This window comes from Corvus hawaiiensis, chromosome 5 (genome assembly GCF_020740725.1).
Source record: "Corvus hawaiiensis isolate bCorHaw1 chromosome 5, bCorHaw1.pri.cur, whole genome shotgun sequence".
In the NCBI taxonomy this organism is placed as follows: domain Eukaryota; kingdom Metazoa; phylum Chordata; class Aves; order Passeriformes; family Corvidae; genus Corvus; species Corvus hawaiiensis.
This window is the reverse complement of record NC_063217.1, coordinates 24688522-24716371: the sequence shown is the minus strand read 5'-3', so window position 1 is coordinate 24716371 and position 27850 is coordinate 24688522. Positions and strand designations below refer to the sequence as shown.

The 27850-nt window shown below is 42.8% G+C and overlaps 1 protein-coding gene across 4 annotated transcripts in view; it reads right to left on the bottom strand.

Moving 5' to 3' along the window:
- The window catches only part of LIMCH1 (LIM and calponin homology domains 1), a 183539-nt gene extending 157442 nt beyond the window's left edge, over positions 1–26097 (bottom strand). For 2 of the 4 annotated variants that reach the window (XM_048302791.1, XM_048302795.1), the window contains exon 1: positions 25621–26097. In XM_048302791.1, the coding sequence (XP_048158748.1) occupies positions 25621–25716 (96 nt within the window). In that variant the 5' untranslated portion in view covers positions 25717–26097. The remainder of the gene's footprint in view (positions 1–25620) is intronic. The other 2 variants (XM_048302792.1, XM_048302796.1) reach the window with 1 other exon arrangement.
- Between the last annotated feature and the right edge of the window lie 1753 nt (positions 26098–27850).

Here is a 27850-nt window from a genome sequence, read left to right as displayed (position 1 = left end):
CTGATTTACTGCCAGACTTTTTGAATTTCTGAAGGGCTTGATTTTTTCTTTTTTTGGTAACAAAGACTTTAGCATCATGTTCTGCAAATAGGAAACTTTTGCTATCTCAGTCTTCCAGTACAGTACGTGCATGATTTTGTTGTTTCAGGAACTGGCAGAATATTAAACCATTAGACAGGCCCATAGGAGTGAGGGGGTTGAAAAACAGACAAAAAACTTGGGGGATGGGGGTGGAGTGTAGCATTCCGTAGATCAAATGGTATCAAATATTTCATTGTGCAGCCATTTGTTCCCAGTTCTACTGCATGCCACAAGCTACAAGCAACATGATAGCAGTTGCTAAATTTGTCCGAAAAGAAGAAGCCATTTGGACTTGTTGGAAAAGCTTAAGGATAAAGGATAGAAAAAACCCCTCAAAACAGTAGAGTTGAGACCTGAACTATTTTGAAGACGTCCCTGGTAAAACATAAACAACACCCTTTGCTACCAGATTAATTCCACAACTAATTGAGACAGTTCAGCCCAGCCACTGTAAGCAATGTCACAAGAGTACACCACTGGACTTGGCGCAAGGCAGGACTACCTCAGCGGCCATCTCTGCCACTGACAAAATAGTTTAATGAACATATATACGTATGCCAACAAGCATCAGAGATTTGAGATACCTTTATTTTACCCAGAGAAATTCAAAGACAAGCAAAGCTTGGGGTTTTTTCAGTAAATTTAGGCAGACTGCTACAGGAACACTAACCTATCCTTCCTCTTTGCAATTCAGTGATGAAAATGAATCACACACATCAACTGCAAATAAGAATGCCCAGAAATGTCAAGAATTTCATAACTGCCCCTTGAAGGGGGGAAAATGAAACGAGCAGAAGAAAATAAAAAAAAAGAAAGCCACATGCAAACGCAACTTGAAAAAGCCACATACAATACAGCTTCCAGAAGGGATGGGGAGGGGAGGGTGTTGATTAAGAAAATGTAGAAAAATACAAGACCAAACCCAAGAATTCCAAAATGTGCTGACCCAGTAGAGCGTCTCTTGAGCCCTTTACAGGAGCTTACTTCATTGCAAAATTTGATTCCCTGAACATACATCACCTCTAAGTTACTGATGTGCAGCAGAAAAGGATGGAGACATCTTTACCTTCCCTGAAAGAACATGGGCTGTTTTGTGAAGACAAAGCTGTAGTTTTCAAACTATGTTTTCCTTAAAATCTGTGTATCTCAATCATCATCCCACAGTCCTTTAAGTTCTGGGTTTGGGTTTTATTTTTCTCACACAACTAATTTTTTCTCATCTTTGAACTAAACAGAAAAATCCTGAGAGCCCACTTGTGGCCCCAGGAGCCCTGCACAGAGCTGAGCACCACAGCAGTGGTCTGAGGTGAACCTCAGGCACTGAGAGGCAGGGCTGAAGCAGCACCTGACAGCTCATTTGAGAGCAGCCACTCTCCTTTTAACTAGACTGCCACTGCAGCACAGCCTTCACCTCATAGCTCTGAGAACAGCAAGAACACAACATTTTTCTGGCTTAACTTAAACACAACAACACTCAAAAAATATAAATTTATGTGCCCTTTATTTGAGCCCACTGCTCCTGGGAAACCCAGAGGTTTGGTCAATAATCCTGTCCACCGTGTTCCCTCCTTGACAGATGACATTGCAGCAGTGGAAACAATCAAACCAAGTATCAGCTGCAATGGAATGAGGCATTAAATACATACTTTGGTGTATTCTGACCTATTACATTTCCAGCTGACATTCTTTCAAGGATAAAGCCCTGCCTAGAGGGTGTTGCAGGGCCTGCTTAGCATTTGAGTGGATCAGCCCATGTCTAGGATGGGTTTTGGCTGGGCTAAAAAGGTACATAAGAGAGCAAGCCATCTCCATGGCATCAATTCTGATGGCAGAATGTGGTCAGCACTTAAAAACAGAGGGGAAACACTGCAAGTCTCATGGCCTTATGAGGAGCCAATTCAGTTTTGTTATGCCTCTACAATGGTTGTCAGAGGCATGTGGAGGAGGGGTGCACATGTGCCACGTGCAGGAGGCAACTAGAAGAAGCCTTGTCCCTGGGAGGACTTTGCCTGGCAACACCTCCCATGAGGCAGGCAGTAGGAGACACCATGGAGGGGCTTCTCCCATCACGTTGCGAAAAGGTCTCCACCAGTGGACAGCAAAGAAAGGTTGGACTGGGCCAATGGTTCCCTGTCAGCGGGCAGACTTTGGGAGGGGCCAGCGTTGGTGCCCACTGGGGTTCGCTACTCCTGCTCGCTCCCTCCTCTGCCCTGGCCCCAGACTGCCTTCTGGCTCTCCTGCCCTCGCTGGTTTGCGCTCACACTTGTCCAGCCTCCCTGTGCCCCTGACCGCTGCCCTGCCACTTCGCCCCGCGTCCTTACCTGGGCTGCCTGCTTCCTTCTCTGCCGCCCCAATCCAGCCGGTCGCCGTGACCTTTGCCACAACCCTGCTCAGAGTCTCGGTGCTCCTGTCGGAGCTCCCACTCACCGTGTGTCTGGTGCCGTCGCCGCGGGACCCGCACCCCTCCGGGCGCCATGCAGGCTCGCTGAGGCCCGGCCCGTCCTCACTGCCCTGACTCGCTGGTGGTAATGCCCTCTTTTTCTCTCTGTCCCCTCTCTCTCTCTCTCTCTCTCTCTCTCTCCTCTCCCCCATTCCTTTTCCATTTTCATTTCTTCTTTTCTGTCTCTTCTAGCCCTTTTTCATTTGGGCAACTCCTTTTCCTTCTCCTTTTCATTATCAGTAAATGGTTTTTCAGATACAATGTTTGCCTCGTTTGGCTTAATTTCGTTCCCAATCATCCATTTTTAAAAGAACTCTCCGCAGTTCCCCACAGTGGAACGCGACAGCCAGGAACAGTGGATGACACCAAGTCTTTTTTGAGGCCCGCAAACCATTTGGATGAAACAGAAGAGGAGGGAGAGAATCAGGATCTGGGTGGAGAGGGAGGAGGAGGAGGGAATTCCAGGAACAGTTGGACATGACAGGATATTTGGTTTCAGTGTATGTTTTAGAAAAGGAATGGCACGCTTGAAGATGGCCACAGGCGTCACTCAAGCTGTGCTCTTGATATAGCCTTCCCGTTCCAGAGTATTCCCCATTGAGCAGCTGTATCAGTGATACAGCTGGATGAGTCTTGTCACCAAACTGACAAGCCAGGCTCTTCTCTGCAGGCACGCAAATGTCCCCATTTATTACAGAACATTTTATGGGCACCATAGCTGGCTAGCAATACCCTGTCTCACCTCAGATGCCCTAGCTCAAAAGGCACATTCCTAGGTCCAGCTGGAGACAATACCCATTTACCTGTGTGCCTGCCCTAGAGGCAGATTTTACACAGAATGCTGGAGAAGTACAGCTGTTTCCATACTATTAGTGCTGTTTACAATATCAACTAGGTACAAGTGATTCATCTTGATTATCTGGTTAGATTCTGTTTACATACACCATGGGGTAACAGTTACCAAGAATTAAAGGACTCAGCTGTACACTAGGTCCTGTTTCCACTCTAATATGAGCTAAAATCTGCAAAGCAAGAGATAAGGAAAGGGTGGGAAAGAGGTGTGATTCTCATACCAGAGAAAGTTACCTCCCAGAGGAACCTGCCTGATAACACTCTTAGGGGTCACGGTTGCAAGCCCACAAAACTGACAGCGTGGAAGCAGGGAAATACTGCTGCTGGGGCTCAGTGGCTTGGGTGGAAGAGCTGCATGCAACAGATATCCTTAGCCTTACTGAAGCATCTAGGCTCTTAAATGTGCTATGCAACAACAGCACCTGGGGGCCTTTTGAAAGACAAGTTAGGTCAGAAATCTGGCAGATGCCCCTGTTAGAAGCTAAGCATGTTCCCTGGTTCAGCAGTGATGAGGAGATCTCTGCTACAGAGAGCTAAAAAAGAAAATCCACAAACAGGCTATTTTCCAGGATGCCAGCCAAGTACAATGGAAAAGGATGCTGGCTGTGCTCAGCCAGCCTCACCTCAGAGCAAAGGCCATCTCTGAGGTCAGCCCTCAGAGAGACAGGTGGTCTTTTGGCTAGAGCTGAGGGCCAGCCTACATCAGGTGACACGAGCTGCCTCCAGCTGTGTGAAGCTGGTCACCCTCTTCATTCCTCTAACTGCAAGCCCTTAACCGAATCTAAGGGGGAGGGATGAGATGGGCAGCTGTCCTGCACCTACATATGTTCAACACTGTATCCATGGCTAGATGGAATAAAACCCAGCTGAAGACTGACAAGCAAAATCCTACGTCAGTCCCTGTGTGTCATCCTGCTTTGACTCATAAATGCATGTGAACAGCTGTAAAACGAACTTCAACTCAGTTTGTCGTAACATTGTTACATTGAAATTCATTTTCCCCTGAAATTGAGATGGTGATGCTCCTTGTGCTGGCAGTCACAATAATCTCCACAGGAACTGAATTTACGGAATAAATTTAAACTTCAACACCATCTTGCCCAGTCAAAAGTTAATATGCCAAGAGAATAGTTTACATAAAGCTCAGATATTCATTTCATGTGAGACAACATTTTAGTTTTTGACAAAGCCAATTAAGAAAAGTTCTAGCTTTAGAATTTTCATTCACTGCCTTTACTTAAGTACTGGAAAAAAACCCATCAAGTTCTTTATGAGGTGGTAAGATATGACGAAGTTCTGAATCAACTTTGTTTACTCAAATCTACCACTAAGAGTTTCTTAGCAAATTGTAACGAATGAACGATGCACGGTTTCTAGTTGTGGTATAATTGAAAACATTTATTAAAAGTGTATATAGTTTTTATAATATTTTCACTATCAGATTAGAATAACATGAACCTGGATAGTCAATAGTATAAATGTTCAGATGTCTGTTAATTAATAATATACATGATCAAATCTTTCATAGTAACATCAAGTTTTTTTCCCTAAGACAAGTATTTGTTTAACAATTTCTTCTGCACAACTACTGTGCTCCTATTACTTATTACATTTTAGAAACTTTGTTATTTCTCTCCTGCCTTGATGGAATAGACTTTTCTTTTATAACTAGAAAGTCATTATTCTCTTATTACAAGCTTTCTTTGTTTTCTTTCCCCCCAGAAGATCTTTTTTTTTCATGTGTATAGGTCTGCTTGTTTATTTCCACCCCAATTTATGTTTGTTTTCAGAATTTGGGTTCTCAGTAGCATTTAATGAGTGAACCGAGTATCAACAAAATACAGATTTTAACTCAAAATGCTTGATGTTGTCCTAATACCACATTAAACCAAACCACAACAGGACTTATAAGAGTCATAAGACTCTCAGGCAAATGCTGAGAGACCCTATTCAGAGAAATCAAAGGAAAAAAGCTATGAATGAGTCTGCAAAAACATATCCCACTGCCCAAAACCTCAGCCCTCAGGTTTTAGATAAATGGTAAATTGTGGCTGTCTTCCATAAGGCTTTCTGCAAGGGCACCCAAGAAAGCACTTGGGGAGTTAGCCAGCTGTCCACTTCCACCCTTTGCAGAATACACAGCCTGATTTTCAAAGATGGCAAACTGATGGTGCCCACACATAATTAAGGAATAGGAAGAGAAAACAAGCTCCAGATATGATGATCATGCTCTTGCCAGTAGGATATAAGTACCTTCTTTACTTTTTTGGGGGCTTTATCTAGAGAACCACAAGATAATGTCTGGATCAAATTAGTGCAACAGGCACACTCGCGCTTCAAAAATCCTCTTTTGGATCCATTCTGCCATCTTCTACCCTTACTTCAAGGTCAGCTACTTTGGGGAAAAGGGTATATTTTCAGTTTTTCAGAAGCCACCTGGACCTACAGGATTTAACATCAAAAGGCATTTTTCTTGGTGCCTGGTTATCAAGTGTCTGCCATGCAACTTTCCACATTCTCTTTGCCATCAACAGAAACCTGCACAAAGCTACCTTGTGCTAAAATCTCAAGTTTCTTCTCTTTTTCCACAGAAGACACTACCTGCAAGCATTTTCCCAGGGTTCCAGCCAAAACTTTTATTCTGCTTACCTGTGTCCCCATTTGGGAGCCTATCCTCCAATTCTACCCACTGTCATAGTGCAACTATTGTTCTGAGAGATAATTTCATGCCAACACACCAAAAGAGACTTGTATGATGTAGACCCTGTGCTTCAAAGACAGACAGATAAGGTTTCCTTTCTGATCAACACTTATCTTGTATATATGATAATAGGAGCCTTACAAATGTCATCCTAAAACTTAACTTAAATATATAGCTTTCTGATTCCCTGGAGCTTTTATATGAGATAAACCAGCTCATGTTACAGTGACAGCACAAAACCAGATGCAAACTCCAAGCTTTTATCTCAACATTTAAAGGGTCACCGCGTCCTTTGCAAATAGACAATTTTTTTTTTAATCTGAAGGGTCTCCAGGGCATGAATGATTCACCAAGATGAGACAGAAATTTCCCTTCTACCTGAGTGTGGTACTATCACTTTGCTGTCCCTAGAGCCTTCCAAGCTACAGAGAAATGTGACATCACTTTAACCGCATGGTTGGTGTGCCTGTGTGCACACACTTTCTCTTTAAGTCTCTCAGTTTCATGAAGAATCACCAGCTAGTAGGACCTGAGCTTATTGACAGCTGGCCTCAAAAACAGTTGGCATATTTTACAACTGAAGGGTTGTATGTCGAGACAGTGCTGTCCCTACAACTGCACTGACCCTTCTGGGTTGTAACAGGACTCGTACATGCCCAAAGAAGTCCTATGGGGTCAGAAAAGCAAAACAGCCAACTAGAGTTGTTTGGATTATTTTGCACTATATTCCTTTAGGGATCCTTTATTTTGCCAAGTACCCACTACCTATGAACATTTAACACATTAAGCTCAAAACATTATTGTATTGTGGCTTATACCAGACATACCACTTAGACTCTAAATCATCCTACTTCTATGCCACCTAATTGATTTATTGATTACCAAGATTAAGTCAAATTTATTATGGCTCCTAGTCAAATTTATTATGGATCCTTATTATAGTGCAGTCCCCATTATTACAGAGAAATTCATTAATTTCCCCTTTACCACTATAAAAAATTACATGCATCTACTTATAAAAGCACAAAACAGCCTTAGGCAGTTTTTACACCTCATAGCTTGATCAAAATAGGAAAATGAAATGTTTTGATTTTAAAATTTAAAAGTAAAGATCCCTACTTTAAATCTGCCATAAGACACACATTGCAGATGCCAGAGAGTTCCAAATTAATACTATTATATGATAATAATGGGCATAGTGGGTATTAAATTAATCATTTCAGTTTGACTTTTCGTTCTAATTACCTATGCTTTTACTGAGATAAAGCAGATTTAGAAAAGCACAGCAATAGCAAGCAGATTCACTACCAAGACAAACTGGAAAAATAAGCTTCCCCAGCCTTTGTGACAGAAAAATTTTGATCTAATAACCCTCACATGTTGCATTTCAGCCAGAAATTCAGATAACCTGAATACCAAGGAACAGATGACGCTACACAGTAGGACAGATGTTATGGGCTGGCCTCCCCAGCCCTCTCTCCTACCACATGTCATTTCAAAACTCCTAATATATGAACTACTAATTCATCATGACTTCTTATTTCCAAAAAGTGATCATAAGCATGAAAAATGTTATATTCCAGTTGAAATGTATATAGCAAGCCCAAAAATTTGTGCTGGACAAGGTCTTTAATTGTCATTATCAAGGGATGTGAAGACAGAAGATCTGCAATGCTAGTCAGAAAAGTACTTATAATAACAGCAGTTTATCATTTTTAGCAAGGGAAATAAGTCACTACAACTGTATCCTGATAGAATAAAAAAAGGTTTCCTAGCTAGGGGCATTTCAGCCACACTTTCCCTTTAGAACAGTCCCAAACTTTGGAATTCTCCAACACCCACCACACTGTCCCCTCACTTAGGCTGGTGCTAACTTTAAAGCACGCAGTCCAGTGAGGTATGAGAGTGAGGGAAGTGAGAAGACAGGAGAAAGGAGACTTTCTGAGAATGATTAAGAGTAAAGAACTGGTATTAAAACAAGACAAATTTATTATATCACTCATATCACAGAAGACTGAGACTGAAAGCCTTAGAGACCAACATTTCAGGCAAGGACAATGATATTTCCTTGCCTGTGTAATTTGTATGTAGGCAGCAAAAGCAGGAAAGAATTGCAGGGAGCTGAAGAGATTATCTCATATTTCAGCCAGCTACATGCTTGATCTGAGATCTGAATACTGTCCTGGCTTATGCCACTGTACTCAGTGGAGTCACCAGTCCAATCAGTGATACCAGGATTTGACAGCTGACTACTAGTCACACACTGCTCATTTGCTGTGAGTGCCTGGCATCCCAGCACACGGAAGAGAGCCATAGCTGTGCCTCCACAATGCTATGGAATGCTAAGTACATGGCAAAGAATACAAGGTCTTAAGAGTCTCAAATTAGCATACAGCCTTGAATCAATTTCTCTGTACCACAATTCCGGTACTCACAGTGAAGGCATGAAATAAGGTTCATGTTTGCATAGAACTTTTTTGCAAAGATACTTTAGTGATGAGCACCACAAAAGTCTGAGAAAATAATTCCCTCCTCGGAATTTGGTTTGAACTGCACACAAAGAACGTGGCATAGGACTGCATGTTGAACAGTGAGGAGAGAATGAAACACTGAATAGCTGTTCATTGAGAGCTGCGCTATTCATTCTGTGCACTAAAGAGATACTCAGAAGAAACACAGCAGTGACCACGTATTTAATATGCATGCCCATGAAGGAGAACTGAGCTTGCAGAGACAACACTATTGTGTTATTTTAACAGGCCTGACCTTGCAAATTTCATCACGTTCTCCAAGACTGAAGACAGAAACATATTACTCAGATAATTCTTATTTCACTTGCATTTAGCAGTCTTCAGCAAAATCAGGCTCTGAGATGCTGGGTACTGTATGAGGAGAGTAAACACCTGCCTGTCTATTTTCCCAAGGAGAATACAGCACACCTCTTGACAATTTAACATTTTTAAGTTTGTACATGCAGTTCAGTCTAACAAATGCAGCAAGCACAGGTCAGGAGATGAAGTGCCGAAAGAGTCAACAGTCAGACAAAGTACACATTCAAATGAAAAGTAGCAGTAAGAAAAAATTTTAAAAGCCCAGTGGAAGAAGGTTTGTTGTGCTCTCCTGAAGTCAAACAGTTTGCCTATGCTTTAGTGGAGGTTAAAGCTCCAGCATTAGCCCAGAAATATCCTACATATACAGGAAACCATAATTTGCATTAGTATTCACTTGTCTTCTTACAAGCTCTGCTTTTCATGGAGGTGTGAAGCTAGATTTTCTGGTACTTTGTACATGAAAGCTCTACTGGTGGTAGAAAGTAAGGTATTCTTGGAGGAATGCACAGAGCCTTCCTCAGCTCTCTGCAATATGATACCAACTGACGTCTGTGGTATCAGAAGCTATCATAATGGATTTTTAGAAAATCATCAGCGTACTTAAAATGCAAATAATTTTGTTTCCCATTTGGATGATGAAATTTACTTCTGCTACCCTAACTTGAAGCCACAGCAAAAGACAGCAAACTGACTAATGCCAAGCTACTCTTAGCACATTAAATTTCTAATGCAAAATTGTAAGTCTCCTGTAAAAATTTAGGTATATAATCTCACAGTAACAACAACTACCAAAAAGCCAGAAGGACTCACACTATCTAAAGTTGCAAAACTTACCCTAAAATCAGAGTGCTAGAGAACAGAACTAGTAAACATCTGGACTCAATAAGGAAATGAGACACTATCACCAAGGGTGAAAATATACAAAATATGGTCTTTCAAGACACACAATTATGAGATCTCCCAACCAGGAACTAAATAACAAGATCATCTTGAGCTACAATCTCAACTCCAGACTGGGCCACTTTCAAAGGCTATCAAATTCCAAGCAGTATTTGTAGTACAAGTATTACATAGGAATCTCTGTAGGCTGCTTTATAAAAATAAAAATGAAAATGAAAGCCAGCTGATGGGCTTTTGGGCACCAATGGGCTTTGGCTTTGTAGGGCAGGACTGGCAGTTTTTATCCAGTTTTTAATCGCAAAAACAACAAAGGCCCAGAAAGTTCTGTTCCATTCCCACTTCCAACAAGCTTAGCTGGATCATCTGCTTGGTCTGCAATGTGGCCCTAAACCTATCCTTGGGATGGCAAAGTACAAGACAGAACATAAAGAAGGAATGGGATTTAAATTATTTGGTCTTTGAGAGAAAGATGAATATATACATTGATTCTATTATTTCAGAAAAAAAAGTATTTCTCAGTACTTATGTAGTAAATCTTTCTGCTGATGATATTCAAGTAAGCAGGTCATTTTTCACAGTCTTGAGTTTTAAGAAGATGAACCCTCTGATTACAGACATGATATAAGGAATTTTATACTTTTTCAATACTATTTAACACTACTGTGTCTTTCCAAAGAAAGAATTCTGCTGTGCCAGTTCATACTCATGAAAACCCCTGCTTTTCCAAATATTTTCAAATATAAATTGGGCTGGTATTTGAAATTAGTAGTGCCTTAAACCAAAGTCAGTTAAGTCTAAAAATATAACACACATCAGCTGAACAGAGTGTTGGAACTTTATCTCCAGTTGAAAGGGACATTACTCCTTTTGCCCTTTTATTCAAAACTGTTCTTTTTAATAATGAAAACCACCTTCTTTTTTTCTTCTTTCATGCCCATGGTTAGCCCACAAGGGTGCTCTCACCGGAAGCATACCAAATTCATTCAATGTCCTCTGACAGCAGGGTAAATAAGATGAGCCAAGAGAAAAGGTATTGACATGATAAAAACTAAGGGGTTATCACTATTCTTTCTAGAATTACACCAAACATTATAGATACAATGTGTGAGTAGGTGGCACTAGAGCTGAAATTGGATGCAGACCATGAGAGAGTAACACATAAGCTTAACATTTCTTCATTTTGCAATAGATCCAAGGCCAGTAAGAAACATATTGGTAAAGAAACAGATGTTCTGAGAGCATGCAACCCAATCAGAGTTCTTCCTTGTACCTGCTTAGCAGTAGTAAAGCAGCCTGCAGAGGGAAACAGCTTCTCCATCCAGCCTGGACCAGTGCCAGGATAAACTAAGTTACAGATCCAAAAGAGAACTGATCCTTGATTTTAATTACAGGAGGAATGCTTACACATTCACTTAAAACTGTGACTCCCAAAGCACAGGACAAGTTACTATCAGGTGACTGCCGAGCAGCAGAGAAGTGAAAGCAATGCCATTCAAGCACCAAGTACCCCCAAAACACAAGCCCTCTCCTCTAGCCACACCCAGCCCAACTGTGCTGGCAAGAACCACCTCCTTGAGAGATGAGGATGTCAGGTTGGAGGGAAACCACCTGCACCACCAGCACTGGCAGAAGGAGATAGCATCAGTGTCCTCATCACCACCACTACAAGTACTCTCTTCCCAGGATCACGCTATTCATGGGACCAAATCTGGAAATGAATTCTGAGTGACCTTCTTGTTGCTTATGGACTTCACCCAGCGTTGAAGGAACAGTCGTATACAGAGTCTCAAGCCCACATATGGTACCTGTGCTACCTCAGGAAAAAGCAACTCTTACCCAAATCTGGCTCTTAAGGTTTTAGCATAAAAATATTGCTGGGAAGGGGAACAGGTAGAAAAATTAGGGTATTTATAGTAAATTTTTACTCTTTGCCCACAGGGCAATTAAGGTGGAACTCCAACTATGAAGGATGTAGGGCAAATTACAATTTTTAAGCACTGTAGAATTATTGATTTTGGTCTGCCAAATGACAGCACACTACCAGCAAAGGGTTCTGGCTGCAGAGAGCCCTTAATCCCAATGAATAACTAACTGGGAATAATGTCAGCAAAACAGCTGTCAGGATGAAATTCTGTTCAAGTCGACTAGAGGAACAACTGCCTAGAGCTGGAAAGTGGTATGTTCAGCCCAACCTCAAAGCAAAAGCAGGAGCTCACACCACAGTTTAGCTAAAATCTGCCTCCACCACCTTCTATCTTAAAAATGGGTTTTATGCAGGATAAGGACAGAAGCAGTAAAGGAAAGAAGCAACTATTCTCTTCAGAAACACAGCAGGGTAAATTTGGAATTAATTTGAGAGTTGAGTCCAAGTGTCTTCTGAAGAGATGATCTGACAAATTGGTATCTGTCTGTACTCGTGCTTCTCACTTTCTACTGTGATAGAAGGGAATACTAAATGCTAGCACAGAACTACTGAAGAAACAGCTTCACAGAAACAATGTACCAGAGAATCTCTATTAAGCCCTGCTGAGCAACTCACTCAAGTCAGAATTGCTATCAAATATTTCCAGTAGAAAGAGCTACATCTTGCCTGCAACGTGACCAGGGCCTGAGATCCCCACTCCAACCAGGACTTCCCAGGGGAAATGGAGATTTTACAGTGGATTAGACATGACTGATCTAGCTTATATTTTCTGAAGTGCCTGTTACAGGGTGTGTTCTCTTGAAGCTCTTTATCCGGACTCTGCTACTTCTCACTTCTTCTGTTTTCTCAACTAAATTTCTTCAATTTCTTTATTTCTGTGCAAGTTTAGAAATTATATGCACCAGGATACGAAGATACAAGAGGCATGGATGACCAACTGCACATAAATTACTCAAGTAAGGTCGCAGTAACCACTATTCTGTATAAAGATATTTTAAACCCTTAAGGCACATAGGATGCAAAAAGCTGGCAGAATCCATGCAAAAATGCATCAAGTGAGTTGGCACCCATATTTCTGTGCATTAACAGATGGATTACTGGGCAGTCATTTACAGACAAAAAATCCCCCAATGTTGCCCACACAAGCACCAAGTAAAATGGTCCAAAGCCCTTCAGTCAAAAGCCATATTTAAGTTAGATGGGCTGTTGATGAGCAAGAAAAAGGCATTTTGCTTTAATAGTAACAACCAAGTTGTAGTTCTCCTAACTTGTATTAGTTCAAATATTCTGTCACTGAACCGGGAGTTAAAAGAGCTATAATTACCACACTCTAGAAATTCCCAAGTGTGCTCTTTTCCTCCAACAGCCTCATTAGACTTCTCTGGCAGGAAGAAATCATGGTTCTGAGGAGTAGGACAAGTGCACAGGTCAACACGCGTGGCTTCAAGCTCAGTTGTTCACACGACATTTTCATGGCAACCCATAAATGCAGCTGTGGAAGAATTGTCAGATAGCAGCTCTTTTCATCTCATGCCATTGTCCTGAGGAATTCTGCTAAGATACACCTCTGGACAACAAAGGACACAAGTGTGCACATTTGAAGTGACCTTCTGCCCTTGCCAGCAGCTTGCTGCATTGTAGAAGGGCCATTTCTCTAACCTTACTTTTTGTTGAAGAAATAAAAGCTTATCCTCAATAGAGTACCAGCAAGAGTTTTTGACATGTGGAAGCATCTCAACTTTGTTGACTCTATCACATCTGCTTCACCAACCATTTACAGTTCTCATGCTGTTGCAGTTCTAAGTTCAAAGCACTCTCCCTCCCCACCAAACACAAAAATAGGAGCTTGTGTTTTGCCCTCTTCGTATGTTTTTGTGTACAGGATGCTTATGTTTTCCCTCTCTTAAAAGAGTCTTAAAAGAAAACTTCAACCTGGTTGAAGTTGCATGCACTGGAAAATGTTCACTGCTCATAGTTAACAATGACAGTCCTATCTCCACGAGCACTTTTTCCAACAGCACCTATTTCCTGGGTGTACTGGAGCCTAAGTCCAGCCATGGGAAGCTGTTGCTTTGATGCTTCATATCAGAGTTTCTCATCCGGTGCAAAGCCTGCCCCCACTGCTGCTTCTGAAAATCAGCACCTTCTAATCACACAGCCCTGTACCCCAAGCATGCAATGATGGGATACTTCCCTTTCCCTACACAGAGACCCCCCCCTTATGGTCTTCCTCCTCTTGGGAGACACCAAGAGACAGGAAAAAGGCAGAAAACAAAAGCTTTCAACACAGTTTGAGATTGCACAACTTCCAACAAGTCTGCTCTGGCTTTGATCTATTGATTTCAAGGCCCTTAACGTGGGAAGCTGAAATGCAAGTTTTTTCCGCACAATTTATTACCAAAAAAAGAAAGGAAAAGAAAAAGAGAAAGGAAAAAGAGAAAGAGAAAGAAAAAAAAAGAAAAAAGGAAAAAAGGAAAAAAGGAGAAAAGGAGAAAAGGAAAAAAGGAAAAAAGGAAAAAAGGAAAAAAGGAAAAAAGGAAAAAAGGAAAAAAGAAAGAAAAAAAAGAAAACCCAGTATGGCAATGGAGAACTAAGCACTGCACTGAAAAACTAACAAATATTGAGGGTGGATGTAAAAACCACAAATAGCAGATCTGCCTATAACCAGAATATGCACTCAAGAGTCTTGGTTGAAATCCAAAAATAAAAAGTACAGAATCAAAGCTATTGTTCAGCAGTGCAACATCAGAGACACTAGTGAACTACAATGAATGGAAATTATTGGATAAAATCCCACAAGCACTGGTAGACAAGTTTTTTGTTATATCTTACTGGAATGTCATCTCAGAGCTACCCCTGTGAATTTTCATTAAATTGCCCCATAGCTATCTATAACAGCTTTGCTTCCTTTCTCCCCTGAAGCTACTAACAAGAAGAAAAATGAGCAAAAGGAATGAAGTTATGAAGCGTTTATTACTGAGATGTGTTTTTAAATAAAAATAGGTATCTTTTCCTGTTTAGGATACTCAAGAAGGTTCTCCCACCAAGTGCAGTGCATTCTTCATAAACCACATATCCTTCATAGATGCAGTTTGATGTTTATCTTTGGAGGGCACCCACAGCAAATGAATATCTGCAAATCTAACTGAGGACTGCTTCCTGGGAGAAAATAATTATTGAAAGATAAGCAAGGGAGGTAAAATTACTTTACAACTTCACCAGCTTTATTTTTAACACCCTATGCTCCCTGTATGCTCATCTCTTCACAGGACATATCTCACCCTTAGCTGTGCTGCGCCAGTCCGAGAGTCTCTGGATGTCAGGAGCCGCAATGCAACAGCTGCTGGTGCTGGAACCACCAGCTGGAACCACCACACAAGAGCCACCACCTCCACTTTGAGCAGTGGCCACACACCTGGGCCATCCTGAGACATCAGTGTAATGCTGCCTACAGCCCACACCACCAGCAGGCAGAAGTACCTGCCTTGACAGAAGGTGCCCTTCAGCCCAGCACCCTCAGCAGAGGAGTGACATGGGCAGAGTGGCTCTGACCTGAGGGAAGGAGAAAACAAAAGTCCCAGCAAGACTGAAGATCTGCATGTTCATAATTAAAATGTTTAGAGGGTATTTTTGCTTCCCTTTAGAAGAGGCAAGCTGTTTCTAATAAAGGATCATCTGAGTTGCTTAAACTTTGTTGATTTTTGGTTTTTTAACATGTTATTCCAAAACTGAAGGCCCCCTTGTTGAAATAAAAATTGGTTTTGGGAGAGGCAGGATATTAGGCTACGGTTTTATATCATTTCTCTGAACTCAGGCAAGACTCACCTTTGTGACTCACTGATTATGACACCTTCTTTTCCTTGCAAGCATAATTTTTTTTTGAAAACAAATTATTTTCTTGTCTATCTTTAATTGATTCAAACACTGACAGAAGACAGTTTCCAAATCACAACTTTAAAAAACAACTCATCAGAATCAGGAAAAGGACAAACAGAAAAAAAATACTTACATGGTTATTCTTTTTTTTTTTTTTTTTTTTTTTTCTGTTTAGAGTACATAGTTACATTTAAGCCTCTGGACTGAAAAAATTTCCAGAGTTGTTTCTGTTGCAATAATATATGTGAGTTAGCCCACTGAAATGAATCACAACAATAGCACATCAACAAAGCCAAGGGATTCAGTGCTGAACATCCTGGCACACTGGGCATCCCTGCCTGCACCAGTCTGACAGAGACAAGGCAGTCACTTCTGCCTCTTCTCATTCCTCCCTCTTTCCCAAACACAGTCAGAAAATGCTCACTGACAAATAGCAGACTTCAGCTAACACACCATGACTCTTCTTAAATTGGAAAAAAAGAAACTGGAAAATACAAGCAAAATTGCCATCAAAGGCATGAAGTTAATATTCAAAACCAGGAATTCAGGGGAAAAAAAAGGGGAGGAAGACTTCAGTGCTTTTCCTCAGACACAGAAGATTCCCTTCTCTGACAGCAGACTTAAAAAAAATCTCTTAAGAATTTTCTAGATTAGTAAAGTTGATATTCGGACTTTCAGTATTTGTTGGAAATGGAGTTGAAAGGGAGGGTCCAATACAGCCATATCAGATACAAAATTTACACAAGAAATTAAATCATTATGAGTTCCATAATTTCATTGAATATTTACAGGCAGATGAAGACTAAACTGTGAGGTTTGGATTTGGGAGTTACATTTGTACACGTAGCAAGATCTCTAAACTCCACGAGAGCCACAATCTGCTGTGATATGACAGCATAACACAGCCTTGTGCATTTCACGGAGAACAGTGCTGGCAAAGCCCCACAAAGAAACTTTTAACCTCAACCCCCTGTCCTCTGTAGCCATGCAAGCATTCTGCTCCCACTTGAAATCAGTTATTTATGGGCATCAGCCTCTGCTTTTGCAAGGTTGTGCTTCCAAAATGAGAGCAACAGTTACAACTCTTTGTGCCAGTCCTGGACAAGATGCTGAACTACAAATTCCTTTGAGTTTCTTGGCCTTCCGGTTTTAGTGGAAAGATCATTTGGAGCTTTTTCCTGCCACTCTGGAAATGCAAAGATCCCAAAGTGAAAGACCATACTTTTCTTCATCTTCAGTTCACAGCTTCTCCTTCCAAGAGTCCCATCCCATGTAAAGCAACTCAGATGATGCAGAGCTATCAGGCATTATCAATACCCGATGTAAAGCACTTGGCCTGAATTTTTTACTGAATGTATGTATCAAGATTTATTTATCTAAAAATAAATTTTTAGACTCTTGTGTATTAATCTTTCCATAGATTCTGCTTCCTCATTCTTGGTGAGAAAAACTTGAAACACAGCAATGTATGTTTGAGGAACTGCAGGTAACAATTTAATTTATCTTTTAAATGAGACTGTAATCCACCCAGATATTTGACTGCTTCCGATTGCAACACTCCACAGAGATCTACCAACACCTACAGGAAAGGAAACCAGAGGGAATGTATTTACAGTATTACGATGAGGTCTCCTGGGCTTTGTGCATTACATAGAGTATGTGCAGCCACTTTCCATCTATCTTGTAAATAACTGAAGGGCTGGGATTCTTCTAAAAACTGTGGAAAAGCCCAATGGAGGTAAGGAGAATATGGATGTTGGAACAGCATAAGGAAAAGCCACCACAGAGAACTTTTCCTTTCAGGTTCTTCCTTAAACTCACAGTGGGATCACACACTGCAAAAATCCCTGTCTTATTTCCATCATGAACCAGGGATCATGAATACTCTCTGACGGAGCAATTAATGAAGAGCATTTCTCTCTTTCTGTACTCATCCATCCGTTCAGAGCAGAATTAAAGAATTGCTTCCCCTGCCTCCACCATGCTGCTCCTTTGCCTGTGAAGTGCTCTGTGAATCACTGACAGTGATGCTAAAGCCAAGAAGCCACAGCAGTATTATTTTTCAGAATCTTAGCTTGTCAAAGTTGATTTCAAAATCAAGCTGTCTTTGATACTAGGCATGAGACCTCTGAAACCAGCAAAATAGGGTTTCTCTTCAAATGAGCAAATGAAGAGGATTTTCTTCTTTTCCTCATCAATCAAGAATTTACTAGACTACTTTAAGTCAATTTTAACATCAGATGCAAGCTCTATTATTAATTCTATTGTTAAGCTACACATTTTTCTAGAGTAAGGATTGCTGGCAATAATCATCGTATATGCATACAACTAAAGAAAAACCCTAGTAAACAGTAGCAAGTTATACTGGAACTGAGCAGAGTGACTATCAAGGTAAAGGATTCTTATAAACAACTAATACCACAAACAAAAAGCCTCTTAAGGATTTAGCATCTAAATTCTCAAGAATTAAGCCTGCATGTCATCCTCTCAAGATCTGGAAAGGAAGGGAAATAATTTAAATTCCTTAATGGTCAATTATAGTGGTGCACAATGAATTAAATAGCAATAACAAAAAAAATTCAAACCAAGCCAAGGAAATTGGTCATTTTTACAGTTTCCTATAATAAAACAGGTTTAGCAAAAATAGTTAGATTGGAAACCAAACATATTTTACACTACCTTGAGGAGTTTCTGCAAAGGAAACTCAGTAGCATACCCTGAAGATGCCTGCCATAAGCCATAGGAGTTTTGCTTTTGTCTAAAGAAGGATCTTGCTTATATAAACAGGCTCTTCACTACAATAATACAAGTGACCTATAAAGTAGCATCAAAAAAAAAAAATAAATTAAGTGATATTCACTCACCCACTGTCAAGGAGTCATAGATGCACAGAATAACCAGGTTGGTAGGGACCTCAGAAGGCCTCTAGTCCTCCTGCTATGTTCAAGTGCAGCTCTTGGGTCTGACCAAGCCATTCCCAGCTTTGTCCAGACAGGAATGAAACATTCCAGGGATGGTGTTCTTCTACCGTCTCTGGGCAACCTGCACCCATATTCAACTGGTTATTATCCAGTTGAATAATATTCAACTGGATAATATTCAACAATAATATAATATTCAACTCCCTATTATCAAGCCATAACCCTTCCTATTTTAATTTATGACAAGTATGTAATTTTCCTGCCACACACCTCTGTGAAGTGCCTGAATCTGTCTTCTCAAAAACCTGCTCAGAGGTACAGGGATGCTGTGCCATGTCCACACAAAACCACCTCTCCTGAAGAAGCCCAGCTCCATCACCTTTTCTCTCATGGCAAGTATCCCAGCCCTATTCAGCCTGGGGGCTCCTTCTCAGTTTCTTCCACCTTATCAATGTCCCTCCCACACTCTGGGCTCCAAAACTGGATGCAGTATTCCAAGAGGGGCCTAGCAAGTGCCAAACAGGAGCAAATAGCCACTTCAATCACTACCAGCTCCAGAAGATCATGAAGGGGTAGCCTCTCCTGCTGCCAGGACACCGCAGGCTGTCCCAGCCTGTTTTCCCACAGGTTCCCCCGGTCCTCTCCAGCAGAGCTGCTGCCTCAGCAGTCAGTCCCCACCCTGTCCCAGGTACAAGAAGTATATTTATGCCATTTATAAAATAAAAGGCAGTAATAGGCAGGGATTTCTTCATTTCAAGCTATGGTACATTACATTCTGACAAGGCTGTCTCAAGGACAGCCACAGCCCATTTGCCCAAGACAGCAATTAACATAGCTGGGAGAAGTTTCAGCTATCAATTTTCAATTCATGTTACTGATGCCATAGTTTCTGTTGTACTCATTGTGATCTAAGGGCCCAAGTGAGACTAGTGGAGGAGGAGAAGGAGGAGGAGGAGGAGGAGGAGGAGGAGGAGAAGAAGGAGGAGGAGAAGGAGGAGGAGAAGGAGGAGGAGAAGGAGGAGGAGAAGGAGGAAGGAAAGCCTAGATCTTCATGGAGTACATGCCAAAATGTTCATACCTTCCCCATGCAGCTGCCCTTTTAAGTGACACTTTCACTCCATAAATGGCTTTTTCATTAAAAAACTGTTTTCTTGGAATGTTTGCAGAGAATGAATGCACAGAATTTTTCATCCATGGATGAAAAGCTCCTAGACTGGTAGATTTTCCAAACAAAAGATAATGCAGTTTTTATAACCTGTCATGAAACGCCACTTCCCAGGTAAGCCGAAACATTTTAGAAGCTGGAAAATTCTGCCGTATCAACCTACTATTTAAGCTCCATACCTGGAAAAGATTTCACCTTCCTTTCTAGAGGACCAATGTTTGCCTTAAAAAGAAATAATTTTAAAATGTAGTTACTGGCAGAACGAGCACAATGAGGTTACATTTTCTGCTGTAGTTACTAGCAGAACATACACACTTGAGGTTACCAGGTGCTAACTGGTCTCCACCACCAACTGCATAATGGCATCTCAGACTGGTGCTACAGTCAGGTCTTTTACCTATTTTAAAATTTCAATACTGAAAGTAGAAATTAATTCAGGTTTAAGACAATTAAGAGCTCAGTCCTGCATTTCCTGACATTATCCCTTCATCAATAGTATTGTTGTTCTGATTATTTTCACCCCTGTGCCAAGCGCTACTTGTAACATGGCTTAAACAGATCTCATGACAAGGGAACTGGGTTCATGTGTACAGCACAGGAGGTTGGCTGTCAGGCAACTGGAGAGGAAAAAATTTCTAGAAGGTGGTAGTCTGACAGGGTCAGAGAGTTTGGGTGAGTTCTTCCACTCCCGTTAAATCAATTTAGCTCTCATTCCACCAAATTACTAACTGAGCCAGAATGAAGAGGATCCCATCTGTCCTGCCTGCAGTCCCTAAATGCTGCCCAGGAGGAGATGTAGAGATAGCAATGAAGAATTCCTCTCCAAGTCCAGTCACTGTAACCACAGTAAAGTTATCCTGCATTCACATACATCTAGGGCCAGGCACCAGCCACACACCTTTTGACTCTTCATGGTTACCTTACCAACACTGTGGGAAGGATTCTTCTGACTTATATCTTAGCTTGTCCACGTATCAGGCAACTTGTCTGAAACACAATTTGCATAGGTTTCTTCTAGTCTGAGAATACACTTTCTCACATTAATAAATTCATTCCCAATACATTACATAAAGTATACAGGTAAGACACTCTTCCAGCAGAAGAAAAAGAACTAAAAAGAAAGGCTAAAGTCTGAGAAATTTGAATGGCAAACACTGCTTGGAGGCTCATTCAGCAACTATTCTACAATATTTGATTAATAAAACCATTCAGTTTTAGAGCTTGGTGCAACATTCTACACTTAAGTGGTTGTACTGACATATTCTCATAAAGTAGTTAAACTGAATTCTCCAGAAATGCTTGCTGGAGAGGATGTCTGTTGGACTTAATCCATTCCTATCCAAATAATGGCATGACTGTAGTGGTACCCAAAAGTCCCAGTTTGGCTATAGGCATCACCATTCTAGAAACTGTATCAATATTCAAAGGGACTGAAGTCCCTGTTCAAGGATCTTAGAATCAGCTTTGCAGCAAAGGAAGAGTAGATGTCTACACATATTTGGAAATCAGTTAGCTTCCCCAATACATTTCACCAAAAGAGCTTTATCTCTGATGTCCCTCAAAGGTCATACCACATTCTGAAGGGCATGTAAACAAACTTGCATATTACGCAAGTTCAGGCCCCCACTGCAGATAATCCAAACAAGTCCTTCACCATCAGGAAAGATTTGGTCAATGAACTACCTTCAACTCCTTTTAACTCCTAAATTTTTGCAGTGGAAACCTCAGCTCTCTGGCTGAGAGAGACACCCTATAGAAACCTTGTTTCCAGACTCCCCGCTCAAGCAAATCACATTAAGTTTATTTGCCTGAGTCACTTCCCTCAATTTATGCCTCTCAAACTATTCCATAGAGAAGGTAGTGCAGAAGTGGCCTGCCTATTCTGCTGTATGATGTGACACATCCAGAAGCATTAGGGAATGCACGTGGTCCTATAGCTTCTCCTAGAAGCAGCACCACTGCTACCAACTGAAAACATCACCTTAAATACAAAAATCTAAGAGGTGTTTTGCTAGAAGGCAAAAAGAAGCCACAAAACACCCAACAAACTTCTCTGGCTGGAAAATTTCTCCTTAACATGAGAATTCTCACAGGGAATGTACATAGGACAAAAGCAGCAGATTCATTAGAAGTTGATGGGGTTTAGCCTACACACATCTAGTGGGAATGATGAAGTCAAGCACTGGTTACAGGGGACAGAAAAACACTGTTTATTATTGCCATACCACTATAAAGGAAGTATTCTTACCAGCTGGCAAAGTTTCTGAGGAATATAAATCTATGGAAAAGCCATCCCTAATTGAACCAAGTCTCAGCAATGAGGAGAGAGCATATTAATGAGGCAAGGCTAGGAGGCACGATGAGGAGATAACAATACCCTTAGGAGTTACACCGGTATTAAATGTGACTTTATTACCATATTATTCTCCTATGAGTCTTTACAGTAAGAATAACTCTTGTTTATATAGATGTTCTTTCCACTATCAGCTATTCTAGATTAAACACATACAGAGAACCTTGGTATTTTAAGATTACAGATCAGTAGATTCAATTAGATGTGTTATTTTGCTGTAGTATGCCACTAGGCTTTACAAGACAGATATATTCTTTCAGTGAAACTGAGATGAATTAATTGAAATGAGATACCACACCTTTAATAATGCAGACTGATGTAGCTGTCTCACATGGGTTTTTCATTCAGTGGCTTTATTTTAAGTCCTCTGAGTGCTACTAACAAGGTACATTTTATCATTAAGAGGGCATTCTTCACTTAAGTAGTACATGCCAAGCTAAACTAAACTAACAGTTTATAGCTTTGTTGGTACAAGATGGATACAGATGATATTTATGCAAAATTAAGCAAGCCTGAACTCTGGATTCCTACCACAGTCAAAATTCCACAGAAATCCAAAATCCCACAGAATTCCAAAATCCCACCTTCTGCAATACAGAGAAGAAACCAGATCTATCACCACGCAAAATACTCTCTTACAAAACACAGCTTGTTAAATATATAAGCAGCCTTGGCAGTAAGAGTCAGAGCTCTGGCCTTTTTCCCTGCTCAGGTGAACACCTCAGTGCTACTGGGTCAGAGCTCCAGGGAGAGACAAAAGGATTAGTACAAGAATCCACCAAATTCAGTGCAATTTAGACCACAACTACACTGCAGCATGCAGATTAAAGTAAGGCTGGCAGAGAAAAAGGAAGGCTTCTGGCACCCAAAAGACCAGCTCTGGTAAAAGGGGCGAAGACAAGACCCCTAAAACCTCTGCAGCAATGGAACGGAAGTTCCTTGATCCTTGCAGATCTAAACATTCATCACTTAATGTCTTGGCTGCCCATCCACAAGCAGAGGAGAAGCCTCCCGTTCCAGTCCCATCAGAGGAGAAATGTACTGCAGACCACAGGGTGGATTTCTGTCAACCCTACAACAATAGTGACAGCACTCACACAAGGATTTAAACCAGACAAGAATCCAACAAGCAAGTCGCACAACTTAATCGTTTGAAGTAAAAATGCACAATAAGCTCAGAGAGTTTTCAGACTGTACATTTCTACTTTAATTTCCTTGCATGGCACTATTTTACAGCCTAAGACAGGTTTTAAGCTTACACTGCTAATATTCTCACTAGCTTGTCTGCTCCATACTACAGGTTCAACAGCCTTGCTCGCAACCATAACAATTTCTTTTATTTTCATTTGAGAGAGGTGTAATTTTAAATGGTCAGAAGGCAGCTGGAAGATACAATGCACTGGACATTTGCTAATATCTCTAGGCCCGAGAATAAACTGGTGAGAGACAAGAACAGAGCCAGCTGAAGCATACGGACCTAGTAGCCAGACACAGCATGACCCCCGTTTCAGGTTTTCATGCAAATCAATAGGGCTTGGCACACTGAATGTTGATACCTGGATAATTTCTTATTTTTTTATTTTATTTCTTTTTAAGAGTGATATTGCTTTTCAATAACTTTGTGCTAGCATATCAAATTCTCCATAATTCAGTCAGTTCAAACCATCCAGATTTAGAACAGTGGATGTTGACCAGATTTTTGGAAGAGGTAATAACCCTCATGCTCCAGAGCTTAAGCCAAACTGGGATTAAAAGGAAATACAATGTGTTAGGCAAATTAAACCACATTTGCTTCACTGGCAGCTTCTTCCTTCTTTCTCTTAGTGGGAGCATCAGCTCTGGGCATTGCTGGAAAGGCAGATGCTTCCCTCTCACACCACAGCCATGGCAATGCTCCAGGCTCCTGACACACTCTCCTCAGGCAAGGGGACGGCTGCAAAATTAGCAGTACATTACAGTTCTGTCATTCATGCATCAAGCAGATTTAAAAAGTGGAGGACGCACAAGAAGTTATTGACAGCTTCCTCTGTACACATGGAACTCTTGGGCTTGCATGGAGAACACAGAAGCTAAACAGCCCTCCTGCTCTGCTCACCAGGTCCTGCACAGCACAAGAGACAGGCATGAGACCTCCTGCCACAGTGAACTGTGGAATAAACTGCCCAAGAGAGAAGTTTTCTGCCTGACCCCCAAGGTTCTGTTCTAATACAGGAAGACTTACAGCCCCTTAATTATTGTTGTGCCTGGAGTTGCTGATGACAGCTTCGTTATCTACAGAGAACTGCTCCACCATTGAGTTCTTGGCTTCATTAGCAGTCAGCAGGACTGACGGTCACAAGATATTTTTATACCATATGTATGATGGAGTCATGTGCCTCTCTCTCAGTCCTCTGTCATAAAGAAGGCTATATAGAAACTGCTGTATTCATCTTCCCAAAACAAACGGTGTTTATGTGCACTTCACTTCTCCAAGCTGCATGCTCACCTTTTCTTGGCACAAAAGCCCTTCTTTTCACATTCATCGTTGTTCCTCTGCCTCTGGTCCTACACCAGCCAGAGTCACATCATGTCAGGGCCAATTCCCTGAAGACTGACACAGCATTACTTTTCCAGTTGATACAGTGAAACATCACAGTCCAAAATTCCCAGGGCTTCACAGAATCTTAAAGTCACAACAATTTTTACAACCTTTTGCCTAATCACTTTCAGAAAACAGAATCCACTGAGGCTTTCTAAAAGCTGCAGATTAAATTCAAAGCCCACAGCTGAAGGGAGCAGCTACCCCGGTATCTGGGTTTATGCCACCTTCACACACGTTCTGTGCCGGAAATCAGATAGAGAGCTATTTTAAGCGTCTCTATTGGCACATGCCAAAATATTTAACTATTAAATTTGACCCACCACCTGCCCATCTTTCCGTTTTACGGCGCGAGCAAACAGCAAGCACATCTATTTTTTCTGCCCTGCTTGAACAGCGAGACTAAGTATCTCTCCTTGGTCGGCCGAGGGATGGGAACAGGGGCAGCAGGGCTGTCCCCGGCCTCGCAGCCGTGACGGCCCGCCCCTCCGCGCACTGCGGAGCGCTACCTGCGCGGCCGCCAGCCGCGGCCCAGGGAGCCGGCGGGGCGCGGGGCCGCGCGTTTCCCGGCAGGGCGGGGGCCCCTCGCCGCCCCCGGGAGCCCCGCGGGGACGGGGAAGCATCCGCGTCCGCTCCGTAGCTCCGCGCACCTGCCCCGCTCGTGTTTACAGCCGTCCCGTTCATCCCAATGCCGGGGGCGGGGAGGGGAAATGCGATTAACAGATTAAGTTTGGAAGAGACGGAAGGGGGGCGGGGGCCCATCCAGAGGCGCGCACTCTGCGCGGGGGCTGAGTGGCGGCTCGGTCGGCCCCGGTTGCTTTCCCCGCAGCGAGGAAAGCTGGGGAGAGCGGCGGGGAGGCCGGGACAGAGTGGAATAAAACGCCTACAATCCCCGGGGGGACAGCGGCTGGGTGGGGGGAGGGAAGGACACCGGGTCGTCCCGCGGGGTGTCCCCGATGGGGTCGGACGGCCGCACCCCTGCCATCCCGCGGGCTTACCTCAATCCACTTCTGAGCCTCGGTGAAGGCCAGCTCAGGCTGGGGGGGCTCGGGAGGAGGCTGAACCTCTCCCAGCTCCAGTCCAGGACTGGCCATCTGCAGGGCCCGGGTGCGCCGCGGCTGCGGTGGGGGAGAAGCCAGGCACCGAGTCGCCAGCCCGGGGTGAACCGCGGCCGCAGCGAGGGGACACCGGAGGCCGCTGCCTGTCTCTCCCTGCCTCTCCCTGCCTCTCCCTGCTCGCAGCCGCCGGGGCGGGAGCCGGGGGCGGCGGCGCTCCGCAGCCCGGCTGGCTGCAGCTCGCCTGCGGTAACCTCTCTCCGCCGGTGCCCCGTCCGTCCGCCCGCCCTGCCGGCTCGGTCCTCCCTCGCCTGCCGCCCCGCCCGCTCCGCCGGCGGAGCGGAGCTGCGCTGTGCTGTCCTGAGCTGCCAGCTAAAAATAAAACAGACGGGCGAAGCCGCTTTGCCTTCAGCCCATGCAAATGCCCGCGCCGCCGCCTCCCCGCCGCGAGCATCGCATCGCGGGCGGCGCTGCGACCGCGGGGGAGGGTGGGCGGGGGACTCGGGCACCCCGCGCGGGGGACAGGGACGGTGATGGCAAGGCACTCCCTGCTTGGGGAAGAGCGGCTCTCCTCACCCCGCAGCTCTCGGGGAGGGGGGCACTCGATGGCAAGGCACCCCCTGCTTTGGGGGGCAGCCAGTCCCCCACCCTCAGCTCCCGGAGGGCTCCGAGCCGCACACGGTGAATTGCTGTTTGCGGCCGCTGCCTTAAACACCTCATTCATCGATGTTGCTACGCGGAGCACCCAAGAATGTCCAGTCCCCGCGGCGGGAAAGCGCGCTGCTCATCACCCGACCCTCGCCCACCTGCCCGAGGGCCGGGGGCTTCTGCACCAGCAGTGGAGCACGGCAGGTGCCTCTGACGGCACTGCGGAACATCTCCTCGGGCTGCTGGGGGGCGAGACTGGCCTTGCAAAAACGTGTGAACGTCGGCATAGGGCCGGACTGTGTTAGTCTTCCTTGAAAAGCAGAACAGGCATCAAGGTGTGCTTAAAAATATATATATCATGGGTGAATACTTCTTATTTTTCTCTTTATGCAGAGGAAGAAATCCAACTCTGTCCTGCAGAGACTTGCATGCCTAACTTACATGGTGTGAGTAGTCCTAGCTCAAGCAGATGCTTTTTAGCTTAAGGTTAAGCATAGAAGTTTCTAGAAACAGAAGGAAATGTTTTTTCACCAGGCCTTTAAAAAGACAAATTCTAAAAATCTCCTCTCACAAGTGTTCAAAAGATGAGCCAAAGTTATTTGCTTATATTTATGCAAGCATAGGAAGGTATCTGTGTGCTGGAAATGCAGGTGTGCGAACCTTAACCCCTACTACTAAGGGTTTTTTTGAAAGGGGTCGTAACTGGCCACTTCTTCAGCTTGTGACATTTGTCAACAAACTATGACAAGAAGCAAACTGTAGGATCTACTTTTCAACATGCCCTTAGTTTGGGCCTCAATTCCCCTCTGTTCAATAGCTGGGATTTTGAATCTTGTTTATTGTTTTAGTCAATGAAAAATTACTAACTCTTAAAATATAAATATATCACAGGAGTGCGTATATTTAACTCTACTTCCATTCTAGGAATTTGTCTTTATTGTTCTCTACTTTTGTTTTGGTCTTTGTTTATTGCTTCAAATTTGCTGGAGTAATGAAGGGCCTAAAAACAGGATATAAGTTTTATAGGGATTTTTCTGAGAACTGCAGCTAGACAACTAGATGAATGGGTAATCTAATCTCAAACATTCAAAGATAAATAATAAGTGTATTTTGAAATACTTATGCTAACACAAACTATTTTCTGATTCTTGTAATATTTAAATAACATTGATGTTTATCAGACAACAATTAGATTCATTCTCCTGGGGCAGTGGAAGACTAACAATTTAAAATAATTATCCTGCCTCTTTTTTTCATTGCTGCGCAATAGCAAATGCATGATTTTCCTGTCTGGTGATCTCAACATTGCCTCTTGGAGAACTAGAAGAGCTGGATTGGGCTGGGGTAAGCATCATACCACACAGAGCAGCATTCAAGACAAAGACCACCACCCTAGACCTTGTCTAGAAGTGAGGGATGGACATTAATTTCCCATTAATGCAGTCAGTTTTCATGGATCATTAAAGAAAATGTGCTCTGATATACACTTCTATTTATAAGCTTACAGTCAAACATACACAACTTT